The sequence below is a fragment of the Vanellus vanellus genome (genome assembly GCF_965231255.1).
Source record: "Vanellus vanellus genome assembly, chromosome: 2".
NCBI lineage: Eukaryota > Metazoa > Chordata > Aves > Charadriiformes > Charadriidae > Vanellus > Vanellus vanellus.
In genome coordinates this window covers 130,162,493-130,182,279 of record NC_138906.1, presented here as the reverse complement: position 1 = coordinate 130,182,279, position 19,787 = coordinate 130,162,493, and the positions used below count along the sequence as shown (strand labels likewise).

At 38.2% G+C, this 19,787-nt stretch overlaps 1 protein-coding gene across 4 annotated transcripts in view; it reads left to right on the top strand.

The window, feature by feature from the left end:
- Positions 1-52: 52 nt before the first annotated feature.
- Positions 53-19,787, top strand: part of LOC309686581 (aspartyl/asparaginyl beta-hydroxylase-like) — a gene marked incomplete at its 3' end in the record, with an annotated part of 38,255 nt that continues 18,520 nt past the window's right edge. The window contains exons 1-4 of one of the 4 annotated variants that reach the window (XM_082499307.1): positions 53-232; positions 17,088-17,237; positions 17,968-18,012; positions 19,298-19,366. In XM_082499307.1, coding sequence (XP_082355433.1) covers positions 172-232; positions 17,088-17,237; positions 17,968-18,012; positions 19,298-19,366 — 325 coding nt within the window. In that variant the 5' untranslated portion in view covers positions 53-171. Of the gene's footprint in view, positions 233-13,970; positions 14,109-17,087; positions 17,238-17,967; positions 18,013-19,297; positions 19,367-19,787 lie in introns of those variants that run through there. The other 3 variants (XM_082499304.1, XM_082499306.1, XM_082499305.1) reach the window with 3 other exon arrangements.

Genomic DNA, 19,787 nt, shown 5'->3' with positions numbered 1-19,787 from the left:
GGCGGGGCGGGCTAGGTCGCCGTGCGGTGTGCTGCTGTGTGGCCGCAGGGCGCTGCTGCACGCGGGGCTCAGGTAGTGGTGGTGGCCGTGCCCGGCTCGTTCTCGCTGCGGCCCTGCCCCGCCCCCGCCGCGCGCGCCGCCGCCGCCCTTCGCTGCCTGACAGGAGGTGCTATGGCCTCACGCAAGAGCTCCAGAGGCGCCGGCGGCAGCCCCAGCCCCGGCTCCAAGAGAGGTGAGCGGCGCCGCTGCGGGAGCGAGGCCGTAGCTCTTGGGCCGAAGGGGGAAGGGGCAGCTCTCTAGGGCGGAGCGGGACGTATCGCTGCGGGGCGGGGGCGGCGGCGGCGGCCGGAGTCCTGGAGCTGGGGGAGGGGCCGGGGCCGCGGCCGCCGCCGCCCCTCACGGCGGTGGGGGTGGGGAGCCCCCGGGCGAAGCGAGGGGGTGCTGCGCCTTCTCCGCCTGCGCCTCAGGGCGGGCTGAGGTGCAGCCTCCTCCGCCCGCCCCCTCCCCTTCTGCCGGACCGCAGGAAACTGCGGGGGCCGCGCTCCTGTGGCTCCGCGGTAGCTGGGGGCGGGCGGGCGGCGGAGGGGAGTGTAGGGACAGAGGGATGGGGTCTGTCCCTCGGGTTCCCGTCGTTCCCCTTCTCAGGGGTTCACGTGGAGGAGAAAATTGCGTAGCCAGGCCTGGGCGGTTGGGGACACCCCTCGAAAGCTCCCCAGAAAGGGTTGGGGTGAGCGACGGGCAGGTCTCGGCATCTGTAGGTATCCCGGGAAAGTGCGCTCAGGCCTTTTCCCCCAGAAGGCGGGGGGTGGCACCGGGATACCCAATGTCTGGTTCCACTGAAGTCGTTGTTACTCTTGTGTTCAAACTTGGATGTTGGAATACCTCCTCAGGCTGACCTGTTTAACGTTAAACACTGGCCTAAAGTTATTAGTTCTATGGTAGACGTAGCATCTAAGCTCATGGTTTCTGTAAGTATAGAAGCATGGAGGAATAATCTTGGAAAAATGCAAGCAGCGGGTTTTTTTGAGACAGCTATTCATACCCTCCCCACTTCGCTTTCCCTGCAATAAAGAATATCTTAGCAAAGCTGACTATTCATAAACTACTATGTGTGGACAGTTTAGGTCAGGAAAGCTTTATGTGCAGTAGCATTTTTAAGCATAGCAGAACATGCTTGAAAGAAGAAAAAAGTATATACTTCTGAAGTCACTATGCAACCGTGACTGCTGCACTAAAGAAAGCAAGTGCTTTTATCAGAGATTGAATGTTTGCTCATTATAACTTCTTTGGTTTTCAGCTTGACATGCACAGAGCTCCAGTGATGAAGTGTGGTGATGACACTAAAATAGTGTTCCTCTTTGAATATAGCAATAATATGAACAGTGTTAATTAAGGATGAGACTTATGATTAGTTTACCTATCACATGATGAATTAAGAGAGAAAGATTTCAAATAAACATTAAAGAGTTTAGAGATGATATTACGATGTTCATGGAAGTGTTGTCTTTTGTTTTTTCTTTTTTTAATCCTTCTTTTTCAATTGTTGGCTTATACTGTAGAGTCTATATTACACTTTTTGCTTGGACTGAAGGTGCTCTGATCATCATCCAGTTTTAAGCATGCTAAATATAAGTTTTCAATGATAATGCATTAAGAACATGCATCCCCAGTACAGTTTCAAATACTAAACATGGTTCTGTTAATATTTTAAAGGTTAGTTGACATTTGAAAAGTAAATTTATCAGGCAGCTAAATCTCTGACTAAGTAAAAAAGTATTCCATAGGTTTTTATTTTCAGTCTGAATAAACATGTATTTCTTTTTATTAAAAGATACCTGATTTGTGTAATTGCACTGGGGACTCTTTTTTTACTGTTATCTGTGAGTGGATGAAGCAGTATGAGTAATGTGTTAGGCACTCTCCTAAGATGTAACCTCTTAAATTTAGAGAAACATTTTGTTAGTTTCAGCAATGCCTAGTTAGAATCCCTTGGACAACTGTAGAAATTACAGCATGAAGCTGGTGCTGTTTTCATAGTTGCAGCTGCAGAAAGAGGTAATGGATGATTCCTGTGCAAATAAAGGAACAGCTAGAGGAGCAGAGTCTTTACAGCAGCCTGTAAGCCTGCCGCAATTGGGGGATGTGAAAATGAGATGAGAAAATAATTTTGAGATGGCTAGTAATTGAGACTGTGAAGTATGGAAACCTCAAGTTTGAGGCAGTTTTTTGATAATGTTGTAGTATTCACTTTCACAGCAGTTCATGGGAGAGGACGTGGCTTCTTGCCAGGGCATTGCTCATAGGTCTGAAACCACTGAAGTTGACAGCACATCTAAAAATCTGCGCACTGAAGACAATGTCTGCATCTGAATGTAGTAATCTGCTTTCAGGTTTCCACATCAGAAAATGTCAACAGTAATCTTACAAATAGATCAAGTCTGAATTAGTTCTAAATGTACTGTTTATATAGGTGTTTTCAGATTCATTGAAATGTCAGAAGTGGAAATAAATATTTTTTAAGAAAGACAACTATGCCTTTTACATTCAAAAGTCATACTAGAAGCTGTCAAATCAGTGCTAATGAAAAATAAAATCTTTGTATTTAAGCTTTGTACTGCTACTGATGGGTGCTTCTTCGAAAGTGACATTTATGGAATTGTATGAATATGCCAGAGATTTTATTTGGAATACAGAAGTGAAGACCAGGTCAAAATTTGCCAGTTAGGGATACTTAGAGAGGAAAACATGTGTTTGTTATTATCTTTACTGGAAAGTTTGGCTTCTTTTCACTAGCCTGCAGAATCCATTGTAAAACTGTCACCTCTCAAAAGAAAGAAAATAATTTTTAAACAGCTAGATGAAGTAATAGATACTTGCTGGAATAATACTTTAAGCTTTAATATATGAGGGACAGTTTTGGTACAGGAACAAATGCATGTCACCTGGTCATGAATTAACTCCCTCAAATTTCATGAGATGGGAAATTTGGAAATGTCTTGGGCACTAGTATGTGGTTGTGGAGAAGCCTTCCAGTAGGAGTGAGGATCAGCAGCCCAGCTAATTTTGAAATATAGATAGCTGAAAAAATATTAATGACTTTAAGCTATACTTACTTGTAGAGGTAAGAGTACCGATCGTAAGGCATGTATCACTATGTTGCTGTGTGGATGTCTTTTGTCTTATAGTATGTAAGCAAGGACTTAAACATAATTCTCACTGATTGTATAGTTGTGCAATAATTGCTATCTGTTCTTTGTATTTCTAACTACAAGTGGGAGAGTATGTTCTCCAGTGAGCTAGGCACTGTACAAAAAATACATTTCCAATACAAAGCGTCACCTGTATCTAGAGACAACTGTGTATTATATATATATAAAAGAAAATAATCCTACTTCTGCTAGTTCTGAGGCTGTGCTGTCCTCACGCAGATTGTAGTCAAAGAACTCCACTGTTGCTTTGATACTTTTTCTTTAATCTCCATAATAATGATTGAGATTATCTTCTGGCATCCCTTGCTTTTCTCTGCAAGATCCTGGAAGTTGTATGATTTCACTTTTTCCTGTTTTAACCATGTAGTTTCCTTATATATCCAAATGCAAATGTATTGCTGTCGTGGTTTAGGCCAAATTGGCTAGTGGGGACATGGGGGACCCCAGATGGGACCGACAGATGCTCCTCTCTACCCCTCTTCAAAGAGAGAGGCAGCTTTTTTTGCCAAGCTTTTAACTTTTACTCATCGTTTGGACGTTCTAAGGTCCCTTAATCTAATCCTTTCATTAATTTCTGTCTTTTCAGCTTTCTTCAAGTTTGGTTTTTTTTTTGGCATGCATTCAGTTTGTCCTGATGTCCTTATCCCAATGCAAATTTGTGCTAATATTACTTCTTTAGTGAACAGTGTCACTTCTAGAAAGATAGTTGTGCTTGTTAATTTGCATGAACTTGAACATTTTATCTCATCTCTATTGTAAGGACTACTTTATAGAGTACTTTCTCTGGGTGCGGCTCTCCATTAGCTTTTTAAGTTAACTGAAGACTGGAGAAAGTTCATCAGTTCAACAGGTCACTCTTTTCCTGCTGAAGGTCTTTTGTTGGCTCTTGGGAACTTTGAACTTCACATCACTGCTTCCGATGCTTTAAGTGGGATTGCCTGTGCCTTTGCTGGTATCTCTCAGCTACCTAGCTTTGCTGTGGTATGACATCTCCTTTTCTTATGCTCCAGATTCAATGTAAATATGATACCTCCAGCTATCTAAAAAATCTGTCTCTCTAATATCTGATCTCATCTACTGGCTGGTGTGCTTGCTTTATGCTTTTGTGTAGTGTATCATCTGATTTCTTGTCTTACAATCTATCCATTATTTTAATTGTAATTATCCTTCATTTTAATTGTAATTATTAGGAAGAAGGGTATTAAGGTGATGGAGGTCATAAGTGAGGTGTAAATTTGGGATGTTCTGGGAGCATAACTGTTTTGACTGGTTTGTCTAAGTCCTAGTGTTTGCTGAACTAATACAAATTCTCATGAATTCTGTTAGTGTGCTGCTCAGTGCTTTTATTTGGCTATTTAAACTCAACACTGGAATGTTTTCTTGTAACATCTTTGGTATTCAGGAGTATAGAATGGAGAGTTATTACTTGATTAGAATTACTATATGACTATTGCAGACAAACGAGAAATTCTTTGTATCTCAATGGTGGAATCTTTATATACTGTTTTAGAAATGGTGCAGCGACTTCTTCACCAATTGCCTAATTTAGTGGCTTGAACTAGTCAAATATCTTGAATTTTTACCATTAGGGCCACATATTACTGTTTTGTAAACAGTTTGGCACAGACTGCTAAAAAACATGTCTCTGTATTCGGAAAAAGATGGATTTAATCAGTAAAGTTGATTATGACTTCTGAGACTTACCCTAGATCTCTGAATTTCTGTACCTGGTATCTAATAGCTAAGTATAGCTTTCAAAATATGAATTGCTCATGTCAGTGACAAAGTATGTAGATAACAACTCTGTGTGTGTGTATGTATGTTTCTTCCCTAAATCTTCAGGAAACCCTAAAACATGTGCTAATACGAATAGCAAAACCATGAAAATGTGGAAAGCCACTTCTTTGCGATTCATCTGCCTTGTGTCTTGTTCAGGGTGGCCTTTCTGGAAAGCATTTTAACACACTAAAATAATCTGCCAAATTCAATAGTGGAAGCAACAGTACTGATCCAAATATCTGTAACTTAGATGGTATGTTGTAACAGTGCCATCAGTGAAATTACTGGGGTCGTTCCCCCTTTTTTTTCTTTTTTTTTCTTTTTTTTTTTTTTTTTTTTAAATGTCCTGAACAAAATTTGAGGCAGTAACTCTTCAAACAAGTCAGTTTTCTTATCTGATTAAATGAAAGTGATGTAAATAACATTCTTAAAATTGTTAACACATGTATTCCTCTGTGTACAAGAGCATTGGAATAGTGAGTCCTTGATACACCTCTTCATTCATTTGTCTAGAACTAGAGTTAAATGAGCTCTAAATCCTAAAAAGGCAATCGTGTCATCTCTTGCGTCTATCTGCATGAAACTTTCTGTATGCCGATAGCTATTGAAAGGTATGCTGAGGTCACTCTGCAATGAAAAATGGTCAATTTGAACACAGTATATGCTTTTATGACTTTTTTTTTTTTTCATATTCCCTGGTATTTGGATTTCTTCCCTTTGCTTGTTCTCAAGAAAGTAGTATTTCGGATTTTAAGACGGATACCTAAGTTGTAGCAGGGTTAACATAAAGAGAGCCTGATATTTTCCCTCTGTCAGTACTGTTTCTCCTTAAGAATTCTGGAGCACTGAGGGATTCCTCTTCCCTGCTTCCGGAGATGCTGCCACATGATAAAAACATCAAGGAAAGTTTTCCTGCCCCTTTTGATCCAGTGTGGGCTGAAATATTGGTCCTGCTCTGCGTTGTCTAGTGTATCTTACCTGCATGCAGGAAGTCAATGCGGCTAAAAGATGCAGTGGTTCAAATATGGAGGAGCCTTGCACTTGACAGCTGCAAGGATGTCTGTGTTGGTATACTTTTTGAGCATTTTGTTAAGAGTTTAAATGGTACATAAGAGAGGTAGCCTTTTCAGTAGCCTTTTGGGGATAGAGATTGTTTAAAATGCTCGGTGGAGAACCTCAAGTATCACTAATAATCTCAGGGAGACAGAAAGTTGGAATATATTTTCCCAGATTTTGGCAATTATTCTGAGAATGCACCTGAAAATTCCCCATCAGAGGTGGTACCTAGTCTAGGTTCAGAGTCCAGGGATTTATGTCATATTGGGGGATTAAGGAGTTAAATCTTTTTACACTTCAGTGCTATAGGTCTATCTTCAACTTAATCTGGTCTGAGGTTGCTCTGCAATCTTCCTTTTTCAATTTCCCTTCCCTGTACCTGAATTAGTAGCGATGCAGGTGCTAGGTGAACCACATAGGGAACTGATATGCCAAAAGCTGACTCTTTTCTTTTCCCCCCAGGACTGGCTCAGTGCACAACTTTATGGAAAGTCATTTAGGTAGAAGGGAAGAGATGACAAAGAGTAGCTGGGCGTCAGGGGAGGGTGAGATCGAATCTAGAGTTTTACGTTCAATCATGTCATCTTGGAGCCATGGTGTGAACATAGAAGGTGAATGATGTGGCTGGATATTTGAGGGGTTCGGTAAAGACAACACAATTTACTGGATGTAAAAGGCATGTGTGTTAAGATTATTTCTAATTATGGAATGCATAAAGAGGTAAAATTTCAATGTTGCTGTTTCTTTAAACTGAAACCCCTTTATGGACCACCTGTATGAAAAGAAAAAAAAAGTTCATTTTCAGCTAGACCTTTCAGGATCATTTTGAAACATGTAAAAAGTGTTCCTGTGCTAATTATTATGTTGAATTCTTCATTGTAGAGAACTTGAGCAGTGAAGTTCTGATTTACCCCAAGTGGTTCTTTCCTGATGAAGATCACAAACTGGTAATCTGTGTGATAGCCTGCAGCAATCTTTTTCCTAACCGCATCCTACAGACTAGCTCTTTGCATGGAAGAGTTTTGAGCTATGCTTTGAAGTGGAAATCATAACTCTGTTATGTGTCTTTAAGCATACTGGAAATTAAGTATGCAGATAAGCACACACTGAGTTTGAACAGACTGTAATATGTGTGGTACAGCTTTGTTTTAAATGAAACAAATTTTAGTCTCTCCTTTGTGTGCAGTTGCACTATTACTATGCATGTACTTACCCAGTGTAACAAATGTTACCAAGTTGTTTGAAGACTCTTTGTAAAATATTTAGTAGCTAGGGTTTTAATAACTATTGAGTAGCGTTTTTCTGTTTTTACAATTTTATTTCCTGAGGTTCTGTTTAAATGATAATTGACAATTACTAATGTAACATATCTCACTTTCTCGCTTTTTACACCAGTGTTTTTTAAGGTGGTGGGTTTTTTTTAGTATTATTAAAGAAAGCTCAGATAGCAGTTAGTAACTGTGGAGCTACTTGTTTCCATAGCAGCTGGAGGGCAAAGCTCTATCTTTTGTAGCAAGAAAGTAGTGAAAAGAGCAATACTTTAATGCCTGAGATCTCCTAACAATGTATTTTAAAAACTATTCATAGATCTAAGACTACGTAATGACCATAGGTATGAGACACCTACAGACTCTTCTGAACTCTGTAGGAGCTGCAGATGCATAGCACCTCTATGAACTAGCACCTAATTAAATTGACTTAGTATGAGACTTGAAACTTTGACTTTTTACTAGGGCATGTAGCGATAGGACGAGGGGGAATGGCTTTAAACTAGAAGAGGGCAGGTTCAGATTGAACATTAGGAAGAAGTTTTTCACTTTAAGGGTTGTAAGGCACTGGAACAGGTTGCCCAGGGAGGTTGCTGAGGCCCCATCCCTGGAGGTGTTCGGGGCCAGGCTGGATGTGGCCTTGGGCAACTTGGTCTAGTGAGAGGTGTCCCTGCCTATGGCAGGGGGGTTGGAACTCAATGATCTTCAAGGTTCTTTCCAACCTAAACCATTCTGTGATTCTATGATAAGTTTTAGGCCTTGTGGGTGTTGGGTGATGAGAAGCTCAACATGAGCCTGCAGTGTGCGCTCGCAGCCCAGAAGGCCAACCATATCCTGGGCCGCATCAAAAGAAGCGTGGCCAGCAGGGCGAGGGAGGGGATTCTGCTCCTCTACTCTGCTCTGGTGAGACCCCATCTGGAATATTGCGTCCAGCTCTGGAACCCTCAACATAAGAAGGACATGGACCTGTTGGAGCAGTTCCAGAGGAGGGCCACAAACATGATCAGATGGCTGGAGCACCTCTCCTGTGAAGACAGGCTGAGAGTTGGGGTTGTTCAGCCTGGGGAAGAGAAGGCTCCAGGGAAACCTTACAGCAGCCTTCCCGTATCTGAAGGGGGCCTGCAAGAAAGCTGGAGAGGGACTTTTTGCAAGGGCATGTAGTAATAGGACGAGGGGTAATGGCTTCAAACTGGAAGAGGGGAGATTTGGATTAGATATTTGGAAGAAATTTTTCAGTCTGAGGGTGGTGGGGCACTGGAACAAATTGCCCAGGGAAGTTGTGGAGATTGGATGGAGCTTTGAGCAACCTGGTCTAATGGGTGGTGTCCCTGCCCATGACGGGCGGTTTGGAACTAGATTACCTTTAAGATACTTCCCAACCTAAACCATTCTGTGATTCTATGATTAAATAAAGGATTTTAAAAAGTTCTTTTTTCCATGAGCAGAGACTGATGAATAGCAGAGTTGTAGATACTTGCGTGGCAACTAGTTTTGTTTGCTTCTATTTGAAACTACTTCAAACCATGAGAAAAAATTGAAAAAACTGAAACTACATCATCTGTTTTCTTTCTTCTCTGGCTTAATTAGGACTTGTTGCTAAAACAAATTGATGTGACCCACATTACAGGATAGGAAAATGGAACAGGGGAAAAATATCCTAAAATTAATGTGAGCGTGCTATACACAGAGATGAGGATTTTCTACCTTATGTAATAGAAACTTTTTTAAAGGTCACTACCAGCAGAATTTGCATCTTCTGGGCTTAAGTATTTCTTGTATTTTCTTTCCACATTTATCTTTCCTGAACTTTGCTCTGGCCTAAATACAACCAAATATTTAATTAACCTAGTAATTATGTAGAACTATTGCCTACATTAAATCATTCAAATACAAGATAGGTAGATTGTATAATTTTAAATCTTCTTATTTCAAAATGTTCTGTGGGAGAGAGCTGGTTAATCAAAATACCAGCAATTAAAAATCTTTGTCATCTGCACAGTTAAAATCAGAATTAATTTAACCCAAAACATGGCTCGGACAAAATTTTACTAGCTTTTTAAAATGATCATCTTTCTAGCACACTTAGGAGCAGGTGCAGATTCAGGATTTTCTCTTATTAACATATATCTCTCTATTCATTTTTACCTCCTCTGACTTCAGCAGTTATGCTTAGATAAACAGAACTGCAGAGGAGAGTTGTTTACAGCAGCAGCTCTTATGGTGGCAAACAGCTGGTCTCTCCAAACTTCACTGAAAAGTGCAGAGCTACCACTGCAAGTAGAGTTCACTCTTGTGCTGTTAAAGTGCCTTTGACCAGTCTTACAACACTGTGCACCCTACTAGGACAGAATTTCTTGTTAAGTTTCTTTTTGTCTTTAATTGGTGACTTTTTCTCTTGGAGAGAATCTGTGAAGTGGCAGCAGGAGAGCCAAAATTGCCTTTCATTTGGCTAATTTATTATTTAAACTTTAAGTTCTGTTTGTGTTTTCTCTGAACTTAAAGCTCTTTCTTCTCCATCCATTTCCCTGTTCCTAACTGATTTAGTTTCTGCTTTACTGTATTAAAGTCCTCTGATAATGTGTGCAGGTATCTTTATAACCATATAGACTAGATTATATAAAGCGCAGAGCAGAGATCTAGTGTTTAATGAGAATAATAATAAAAAAACACTTTTTTTTTCCCTGATTTGTGTTAAAGTTGCAGTGCTGAAGAACACTTCTTATATACCAAAAGGAAGAATCACTTTTGTATCACCAAAAATTTATATTGAATTTATTAAAAGTAAACCTTTACCTTAAACTTTAGATCTTATCTCTAAAGACCCTGCTGTCATGATTGTAAAACAAAGAAAAAATTCTGAGTATGGCTATTTGTGAAAATTTAAGTTAGGAATATTTTATACCTTAAGTATTTTAGTAAAAATCTCTGTTCTAGCTGTAAACAGAAAGAAAACAGTAACCCTGTCTCCCTTACAAAATGAAAGAGAGTCTGTAAAAGCACATCAAAAGCTCAGATTTGTTGATTAAAAGTGTATTATTCCACCCTTGCTACACTGAATGAAAATTGAAGATGAAAATCTGTTTTACCTCAGGATAGCACTTGCAATCGTTATGGTGTATGGACTTCTCAGAATGGAACAGTTCAACACAGATGCTTACTCAGTCTAGATTTTAAAATACATATCACAAAAATGACCTATCTCATGGTAGTGTGTGGGGGGGAAGCTTGTATTTTAATAGGCAGAGGGAAAATAATATCAACAGAGAATGCTGTAAACTTGCCTTTAATAGATATTTTACTCAAAATACTTGTTACTGACCTCACATAAAAAACCTTTGTGTAAAAACTGTTTTAAAAAAATAACTGCTTTTATTACTGAGAATTGCTTGCAACGGTTGTTTTATCGTTAATCATATTAGAAACACATATTATACATGGAAACACTTCTTTACGGTGAGGGTGAGAGAGCACTGGCACAGGCTGCCCAGGGAGGTTGTGGAGTCCCCTTCTCTGGAGATTTTCAAGACCCGCCTGGATGCAGTCCTGAGTAATGTGCTCTGGGCAATCCTGCTTTAGCAGGGGAGTTGGACTAGATGATCTCTAGAGGTCCCTTCCAACTCTGAAAATTCCGTGATTCTGTGAAAAGATAGATAATTTGGCAAAAATGTCAAGCGATTGTAGGCCATGCTCATACAAGAGAAGTTGTTTTCTGTCTTTGTACTGCTACTAGTTCAACTCTTGTTGGTAGGATGATTCTATTCTAATTTACTTTATTTTTTTACTTCTCTCCCATATCTGTTTTTTATCACTCTGCTTTTAAAATGAGCTTGTTCTAAAGCCTCCCTATGAACTATCTGATGGATAATTTTTACTTCTGAAATGCTATTTTTGGATATTTCTGAGGTTAGCGTTTTGTTGGTTTTCCTTTTACTGTTTTTCTTATTTCTAGTAAGTGCCTGCTGATGTGCACCCTTCTCTTTGTGTGATAATCCATAATTGCTTCCATATTACTTCCTAATGCACCTTTGTGGGAAATAATTATGCACATTACAAAAGCTTAAGTTGATGCTTTGAAGTCTGCCTTTATTTTTTTGTTTGCAGTTGACATTTTTTTTCCTCTAAGCTTCTTTGCTTGCACTTTGGTAGTGATCTACAGGTGGAATTAATGCTGCTAGTCCTAAATGTGAATTATGCTTTTTCTAAAATTAACTAAATAGCATGGAATGCATAGTTGTAGCAAAACTAACTTGAAAATAGTTTTTATATTTGAAACAATTCTACAAGTGAGGTGAATAATAATAAATTTGAGTGTTGGTGAAGCAATTTGAGCTGCTTCAAAAAAGAACTAACCTGTAGGCACAGCATTTGAACACAGTAGAATGAGAGACCTTGCAAGAAATCTGCGCTGTTGACTTAGCTGTCCCGTTCTTGACTTGTATTTTAATTGTAAATCTATTCAATTTAACCTTTTTTTTCCCCACAAAACTAACCAAAATTATGTTGTTTCATATTTTGAACTATAGCAGTCAGAGAGATACATGTGTAAGCTGCATTTTTTAACATGTGCTGTTCACGGGGTATAGGATTAGTTTTGTGGCCCTTTGGTCCATCTTCCTTTTGATGAACCTGAAGAATTTCCCTGGTTTAGCTGTAGCCTTCCTTTTCAGGAAGGCAGATGTTTGTCATTTCTTGGGAATATGTGTTCTTGCAATCAATTGATTTTTAAAGGGCACAAGATAAGGGTGTGGGTACTTGGTTAGAGGTCAGTGTATGTGTGTTAGTTCAGATTGGGAGTGTACATTTGAAATTAATTTCTCAGCTGTCTCCACTCACTTTGCTTTTATTTATTGTGCTGTTATCCCTGAATAGACTTAATTAGGTTTGAGGGAAATGAAACAGAAAATTATGCTGCAACTGCTTACAGGTACTCAGCCAGGTAAGATCTAGTTTGCAGCAATCTCCCCAAAATACACATAATATGAACTTCACGTTCTTGACATCAATTGTATGCTCTATGAATTCACTTGCAGTAAGATCTGGTATCTACAAATGCAGGTCCAGCCGAATTGAAGTTGCAAAAAATTGCCTAACCTAATGCCTGTCGAAACAATATAGATTTTATATGCAATAGACTACATATATTTGCAAGTAAAAATATTTCCCTTAATAAGCTGTTGATTTCTCTGTATATTGGTGACTTTTACCCATAGTTTAAATTTTCCTCCTATCTTGCTCTAAATCACCTGTGCATCAGGTAAGTTGCTGAAATGTACTAGTCATGGGGTCTTTCTTAAAACATCTGTTTGATGCATTCAAGTGGCTTTAAAAGTCGTTAAAAGTACACTATACACTGTAAAAGATACACAGTATAGAATCAACTGCCTGTAGTTTCTTTAGATCCATTTGAGAAGTCTTAAATGCAGTTGGGTGTTATTTCTCACTTTTTCTCCCTTGAGCTATTAGGAATTGCACTTGGGAATTGGTTGCTGGATGTTAAAAGCACCCGAGGTATATGTTGTTTTTCAAAGTAGCTGTAACGTTGTACTGTTCTCTCCATCTACCTGATGGCTATGTTATTTAAAGAAGCGTGGGGGAGGAAGGGCAGAGTGCTAGATCCTGAAGTTTTTATTAGGGTTGCTGTTAATGAGACATAAGTTTGTTTCTGTCTTCCTCCCACCCAAAAGGAGCTGTCTTTTGTTTGAAATGCAGTGGGGAAAATAATAGTTTGCTAAAAATAAAGATGTAAATAAGTTGAATAGTGTATTAGTGGATTTTTTCCTCCCTTTCTGGTCCATAAGAAGAATTGATCATTAGTTGATCATTAGTCATTTGTGTTTGCTTTAAATTTTACAGGCAGTGTTGCATACTGTCAGAATTTAAAGGAGGGGTGAGTGAGATGAGTTTGTGTTAGTCATTTCTGAAAAGGGAGAGCAACAAGCAAAATCAATAGCTCTGCTACTTTTAACAAATACGCAACAGAAATTTGCCTGGTTTGCCTTTATGGCATGTGGTGTATTGCACTCTAGGGAAACAGGCTTTGCTTTGGCATAACTATCAGTAACCCTTCTTTGGGTCTGCTAGAAACCAACATGAGGTGTACCAGGGGAAAGCTTCTGATCTGAAAATTCATTGGCAAGAATGCGTGTGGTTGCTAACTCTTCTGGAAGACTCAAAACTCAATTTTTAGAAATTAGCTGTCTTTTGTTCTTAAAGTAGTTAGCAAGTTTGAAATGAGCAGTTCTACAGGAAGCCTGGTAGAGGAGTGCCAACATGGAGAAAGTTTTTTGGGTAAGGGCCAACTTAACAAATGCAAGCAGGCAAGCTTTGTGTCCAGACTTGTGTTTCAGCTTATGCTGGTGGATTTAATGTCCTCAGAGCTCAGGCACTGAGGCGTACATTGCAGCAAAGATACTACAGTACAATGTGCTCGGTTTCATTTGCTGCTGTGTTTGATGTTGGAGGATTAAGGGGAGGGGAAAGGATCAACTACCCAGGATGCTCTGTTAGGAGGAGTAAGTGAATTTGATTGTCGTCAGAACTAGATTGCCATATGAGTTCTGAAAAGCATTTGGCTCCTGAGGGTAACTGCTCTAAAAATAGATTTGGAGGAGAGGTTTCTCTTGGGTCCAGTTTCGGGTTCCAGCTGAGCTGGCTTTAGGAAACTTGTTTGCTTCTGTTGCAAGACTACAGTGAGGATAAATCGTTTGTTGTTCTTCCTTCAACATTAATTTTTGGAGTTACCAACGCACTTGCTTTATCTGGAAATCGAGAACTAATGTTATGGCTGACGACACAGGTACAATCCTAACCTTTTTGTGAACAAATGGAAAACGCGTAGTTGCAAATACTGGCTATGTCTGATTTTATAATCATCAAAATAACTGGCTTACTGTGGTATGTTGGTGCTTTCTAACCAGTTTGCTATTCTAGTCTGCGTGACAGGCTGCCTCTGTTCTCTTTGATTAAATGTTCTCTGGAGTAGAGGTATTTCATGAGTTTATGGCAGGTGGTTAATTGTAACTCAGTTTTTGCTTCAGTAAGGCACACATTAAGAAAAGATACATTGTTTTTTCTTCAAATATCTGACTTTAAAGTAATTTTTTGAGTATGTAAAATTACAAGGTGTCTTTAACATAAGCTAAAGTAAAAAGGTTTTCATACATCTTTATCTAGGCGTGACTCTTAATGCGGGGTTGGGGAGGTATAGGACTTCTAAACATTTGCCGTTGAGGAATAGAGCATACTTTAAGACTTTCTGATGTCTGCATAAAGACATCTGGTGGTGTAAGCACAGGCTTACCAGATATGGCAAGTGACCTACTTCTGACATGGCTGGCAGCATGTGCAGGGAAGGGGCTTGAATTGAGAATTAACCGTCTGGAAAGAGCTCTGAGCCAGCGTCAGTCCTTGCAATGTTTTGTTCTGACCCTCCATACGTAGGGTTATCTGTGCAGAGCATAGGTAAATTTTATGTTACATAACTTCCCATATATATTAAAGTGTTGCCTGATCAAGCTGCCACGGTTGAATTCTTGGCAGAACTTTTCAAGAGTTTTGAAAATAATCTGTTTTTGAGGGATTTGCCTGAAACAGTCTTTTAGACTGGAAGAAATATAAATAGCTATGCTTCATTACTTAAGTTGTCTCTTTTTTTTCATTTTTCTGTTATTTTCTTCTAATAATTAAAGCTCCTTTATTCAGAGGCAACTAGCAGTAAACAGTAGAAAACAATAAGGTAAATAAGTGAGAAATATAGTAACATTCTCTTTCCTATTTGCCTCTTCAAATATCTAGTTTGCTCTAGAACATAGTTGTAACCTGAAATCATTTTAAATGTTTTCAGCCTTAAGGTTTCATTTTAAATACGTACAAGGCTTCCGTTGATTACATTGGAACACAAGAGTACTGAAGTTCTGCTGTTACATAGTATAACTGTTTGTTTATGAATATTAAAATTTCCAGCTCAAGAGTACATTAAATAATTTTCATATACAGTTGATCATATTTCTGAATGTACTGGTACACACTGCTTGTCTTTGCCTCTATTCTCAGACTACCTGTACATTTTTCCCATGAGAGGTGTTATGGTGAGTTACATATATGGACCTTGCTCATATGTAAGTAGGGTACTGTGCAGTAGCAAGCGATACATGCCTGAGGTGTGGCTAAGTTGTCTCAGTTTCTCTCTGTATATCTGTATATTATTGGACAGCCTATACCAAGGCAACTTTGTGTTTAATATACTGACTATTTAGTTTCTTCTCTATTTGGTCTTTGTTTGGAGTAGCCTTAATAAAATAAGGCTACTTTTTTTTTTTTTTTTCAATAAAATGCTGAGCTGAGTAAGAGCTGACATGAGTCATCTTGTTGTTTTCTTTTTATTGGTCTGAACACAATGAATGTAATAAGAGGTTAGTTTATTACAGCTGTGAACCTGATAGCAAGCAGCGGGGTCTTCTTTATATTATCTATTACAGAAATCAGTTGGTCCCTAATCTCTCATTACTCATCTTTCAGAGCTACTCCACTTTATTCTAAAAAAACAATCATGTTGATATTTAGCTGTTGAGAGTATTTTTTGTCTTTTTCTATGATCAGTGTTGATAAATACATCAAACATTATTTGCAGCTAGTGTGATAAAGTTAACTCCCTACCTTATTATATTATCACAATACAGTTCATTGGGTATTTAAAAATATGTCAGAAATAATTTTACTTCCATAACTAGGACTGAATGTGGCTGAACAGGCAAAGGCTGAAACTTAGAAGGGAATGAAGTGGAATAGGCTGGTAGATGTGAAACTGTGGCCAAGCGCTAGCCTTTAAACAGTAGTAGCAGGAGGCAGAAGAGCAGACTTTGGAGAAAGGCCAAAGGCATCTTTTTGGATATATGTCTATTTAATACATGTATACCTCTTTTCCCTACAATGATCCTAAAGCAGTGCAACAGCAATTTATGTCTTCTGTAGTGGTGATGCCCATTTGAAACCCCCTACTCGCATGCTAGGTTGAGGTCTTTCTTTTCCCAGTGATTTGTTTATAACGACTGTATTTTTTATACATGCTTACTTTCCATATGTGCGGTTATAAATAAAGCTGTGATTTGCATTAAGTCTCTGCGTCATCCTTTTACTTGTATGTTTCATGGGACTGGAAGTCTAAAGATTAAAGATACCAAGCATGTACTGAATCTCTTCTTGATTCTAAGCAAAAGGGAAGATATTTTTAGCTGGTAGAGTGTCTGAACTTGGAGTCTTACCCTTAATAAGGTTTAGATTTTAGAACCTTCTTAGACTATTTGAATTTTCATGTTGATTCTCTGAGCTAATTCAAGTAGCTTTCAAACTTGCTTCGGAAGAAATGATTTTCTTCCAAGCTGTTTGTGCTGGTCATATTGCCCTCTGGTGGCAGTTTGAGAACTGTTGGCACAAATGCAAAGCATCTCAAAAATGCTAAGCTCTGTATAAGCATACACTGAACGGGAGGAAGTGGGGATTTCCAACTAAGTTGTTAAGACGGATTACATGTGGGTTTTTGGTGTTTGATTGGTTATAGGGCTTTTACTTAGATACTCATCGAGCTTCCCACAGTGATGTGAAAAGTAAGTAACAGTGGTGAAGTTAAAAAACAAAACAACAAAAACAAATAAGTGTTACTCAAATGTCTTGTATTCTGTGTAGTCATAAGAAACAAGATTTATAGTTATATCCTCAATCATAATTTTCTAACTCTCATCAAATCCATTTTTCCTACTTGTTTGCCTTATTTTAACAGAGACTAAGCATGGGGGAAACAAGAATGGAAAGAAGGAAGGCCTCTCTGGAAGCTCATTTTTCACCTGGTTTATGGTAATTGCTTTGCTGGGAGTTTGGACATCAGTAGCAGTTGTCTGGTTTGAACTTGTAGATTATGAAGAAGTTCTAGGTAAGAATTTTAAATCTTAAGATGCTTCTAATAATTATGATGATATACGTTAAATGGAGGCCATTTAAAATTTCTAGATAGCTCAATTGACTACTACAGTCGTTGCAAATGACCTACATGACAAGAATAGGCAATGTACTTCAAAAAGTACGTTTTAATGCTGAACTCTATTACAATATTAAAATAGGATTCTCATAAGACTGGAAAAAGTTATTAGCGTACTCCATTTATTAAAGAAATCTCCAGGGATAGATCTGGATCCCTTTGTAACATATATACCGTAGTTTAAGCTCTCAGAAACTTGCAGCAGTGGTTTAAAGTGGGCAGCTAATGTTACCACTCCTCTGATGGACTGTGTTGCCTATAGAGTCAGGACAACAGATCAGTCATCCTCTCATGAATGAGCTGTTGAATGACCTCAGTTTTAAGCTTCTAACGGTGATAATTGTATCTCAATATGACAACGATAAGATAGTCTTGTTAATATAATACCTAAGGGTAAAAATTAATGTCTCAAATTTCAAGTTGTATGTCCATAGGTAAAGCTATTGTCCCTCACTTTGTAGGATTCACCATGCACTTTTGCAACTACTGATTTTACAAGCTTTACAGATCTGATGGTACCTGCTTTTTTTTTATCTGGACTGATTTTAAGAGAGGCTTCTGTTTTGAAACTTAATTGGGTCTAGTGATGCAAATAATGGTTTCTGTATTTTTACCATGCATGCAGCCAAAGCAAAGGATTTCCGTTATAACTTGTCAGAGGTCCTACAAGGTAGGATATTAGAGAAATAAGCTTCCTTTACAGTCCTTTGGCTATAAATTTTGGTTTACTTTTTTATGTTTTTAACTTTTTAGAGAATTACTATTCTGCTACAATTACATGAAACTCGGTCATTTCTCATTTTTCTCATTCTTCATGGTTTTGAAGATGATGCAATTCTTATTTGTAGAGAATTACATTTATTCCAGACACCAGTCTGTTGTGTTTAACCATAAACCGACAAAGATCCTTTATAATTGATTGCTTCCGTACAATGGTGATGGTCTTATTTTTGTCTATTCTAGACCCAAATCCAAACTTTTTCTTCCACAGAATTGTTTTCTAATTTTCTAAGTACCATATTAAGAACTATATTTTGTTTATTTTAATGGCAATCAAGTTCTGCCTCCATTTAGAGAATGACAAGTGTAATAATAAACTGGCAAACTACAAGGACGTAGAGTTCTTCTGCAAACAGTGTGCAGAATTGCAATCCTATTAAAAGTTATATCTGAATTTTATCAAAAGTAATTTGATAGTTTTCAACTGGTTTGATAATCCCAGGACATTTCTAATCCCGGATACCATAATTCTATGCCAAAAGTTCTTTTGAATAGAAACTGGCCTCTCATTTTGTGTATACTGAGGGCTGGCAGAGCTGAAGGTTCAAAAATAAAAGTGAGAAGTCTGATGTATTAGTCACTTGTAAAAGGATGGACAACTTTTTATCTGCACTGAATATTATACAGTTATTGATAAAATTATGAATGTTTTTCCTTTGTCTAGGAAGTAGGTTGCTTACCTTCTATTAACTTGGCACTAAAAATTATGTGCCTATCTTTTTTTTTTTTTGAGAATCCAGAATAGTAAGAAGCATATAATCAGAAAATAAATGGTGATTATTTGATTAATTCTTGTTTTATTATTTCTTTTCACTCAAACATGTTGAATGTTCCTTGTGAACTTAAATTTTATTCTGAGCAAAGCATGTTCACGTAAAGCACGTAACTTAATTACATATTTGTTTTAAATCTGTGAGCATCAAAATAAATGTGTGGGGAAAAAAGACTAACTTGTGTTCACTCTAAAGTCTCGGAAATGCAGAAAGGAACTTAAAATATTTGTAATATTTTCCAGGAAATTTAAAATGTTGTTAACAAGAGTATGGCTAAATCATTAAAAAAAAATATGTGGTAACAACCTAGCATTGACAGTCAGCCACTGTATATTGAAAGCACTGTGCTGGAAACAAAGTGCTGAATGCCTAATTCTTTCTTCTTCCTCTCTGCGTTTCTAGGCAAGCTTGGGATATATGATGCTGATGGAGATGGAGATTTTGATGTGGAAGATGCTAAAGTATTGCTAGGCAAGTACAAAGACAGGTGGAATAATCTGTATAATTCAGTTGTCATATTCATGTTTGTGTTTTGTTTAATGTCAAAATAATACTTCTGTCTTTTCCTAGTTGGAGAAATTAAATTTATTTAATTGCAGGAAGGGAGGGAGTGGGTCTTAATGCAAGTTGTAAGATTGTGTTTTTGTTGTAGCAAGTTGTGTTCTTTTTCTCCTAATAAAGCAATACAGAAAAGCATTTAATTACCTTACAGGATTATTTTGAAGTTAGGTGGTTGATGCTGCAGTATCAACTGTTGAAAGATGGTTGTGATTATTAATAAATTTTTCAGATGCAGGGCTTAAGATGCTTGAAGAGTTAAAGCATTGTTTATGTTAACATGTTAAGACAGGTCCATTTTAAAATTACTTCCAACAGGCCTTTGTGCTCTGTA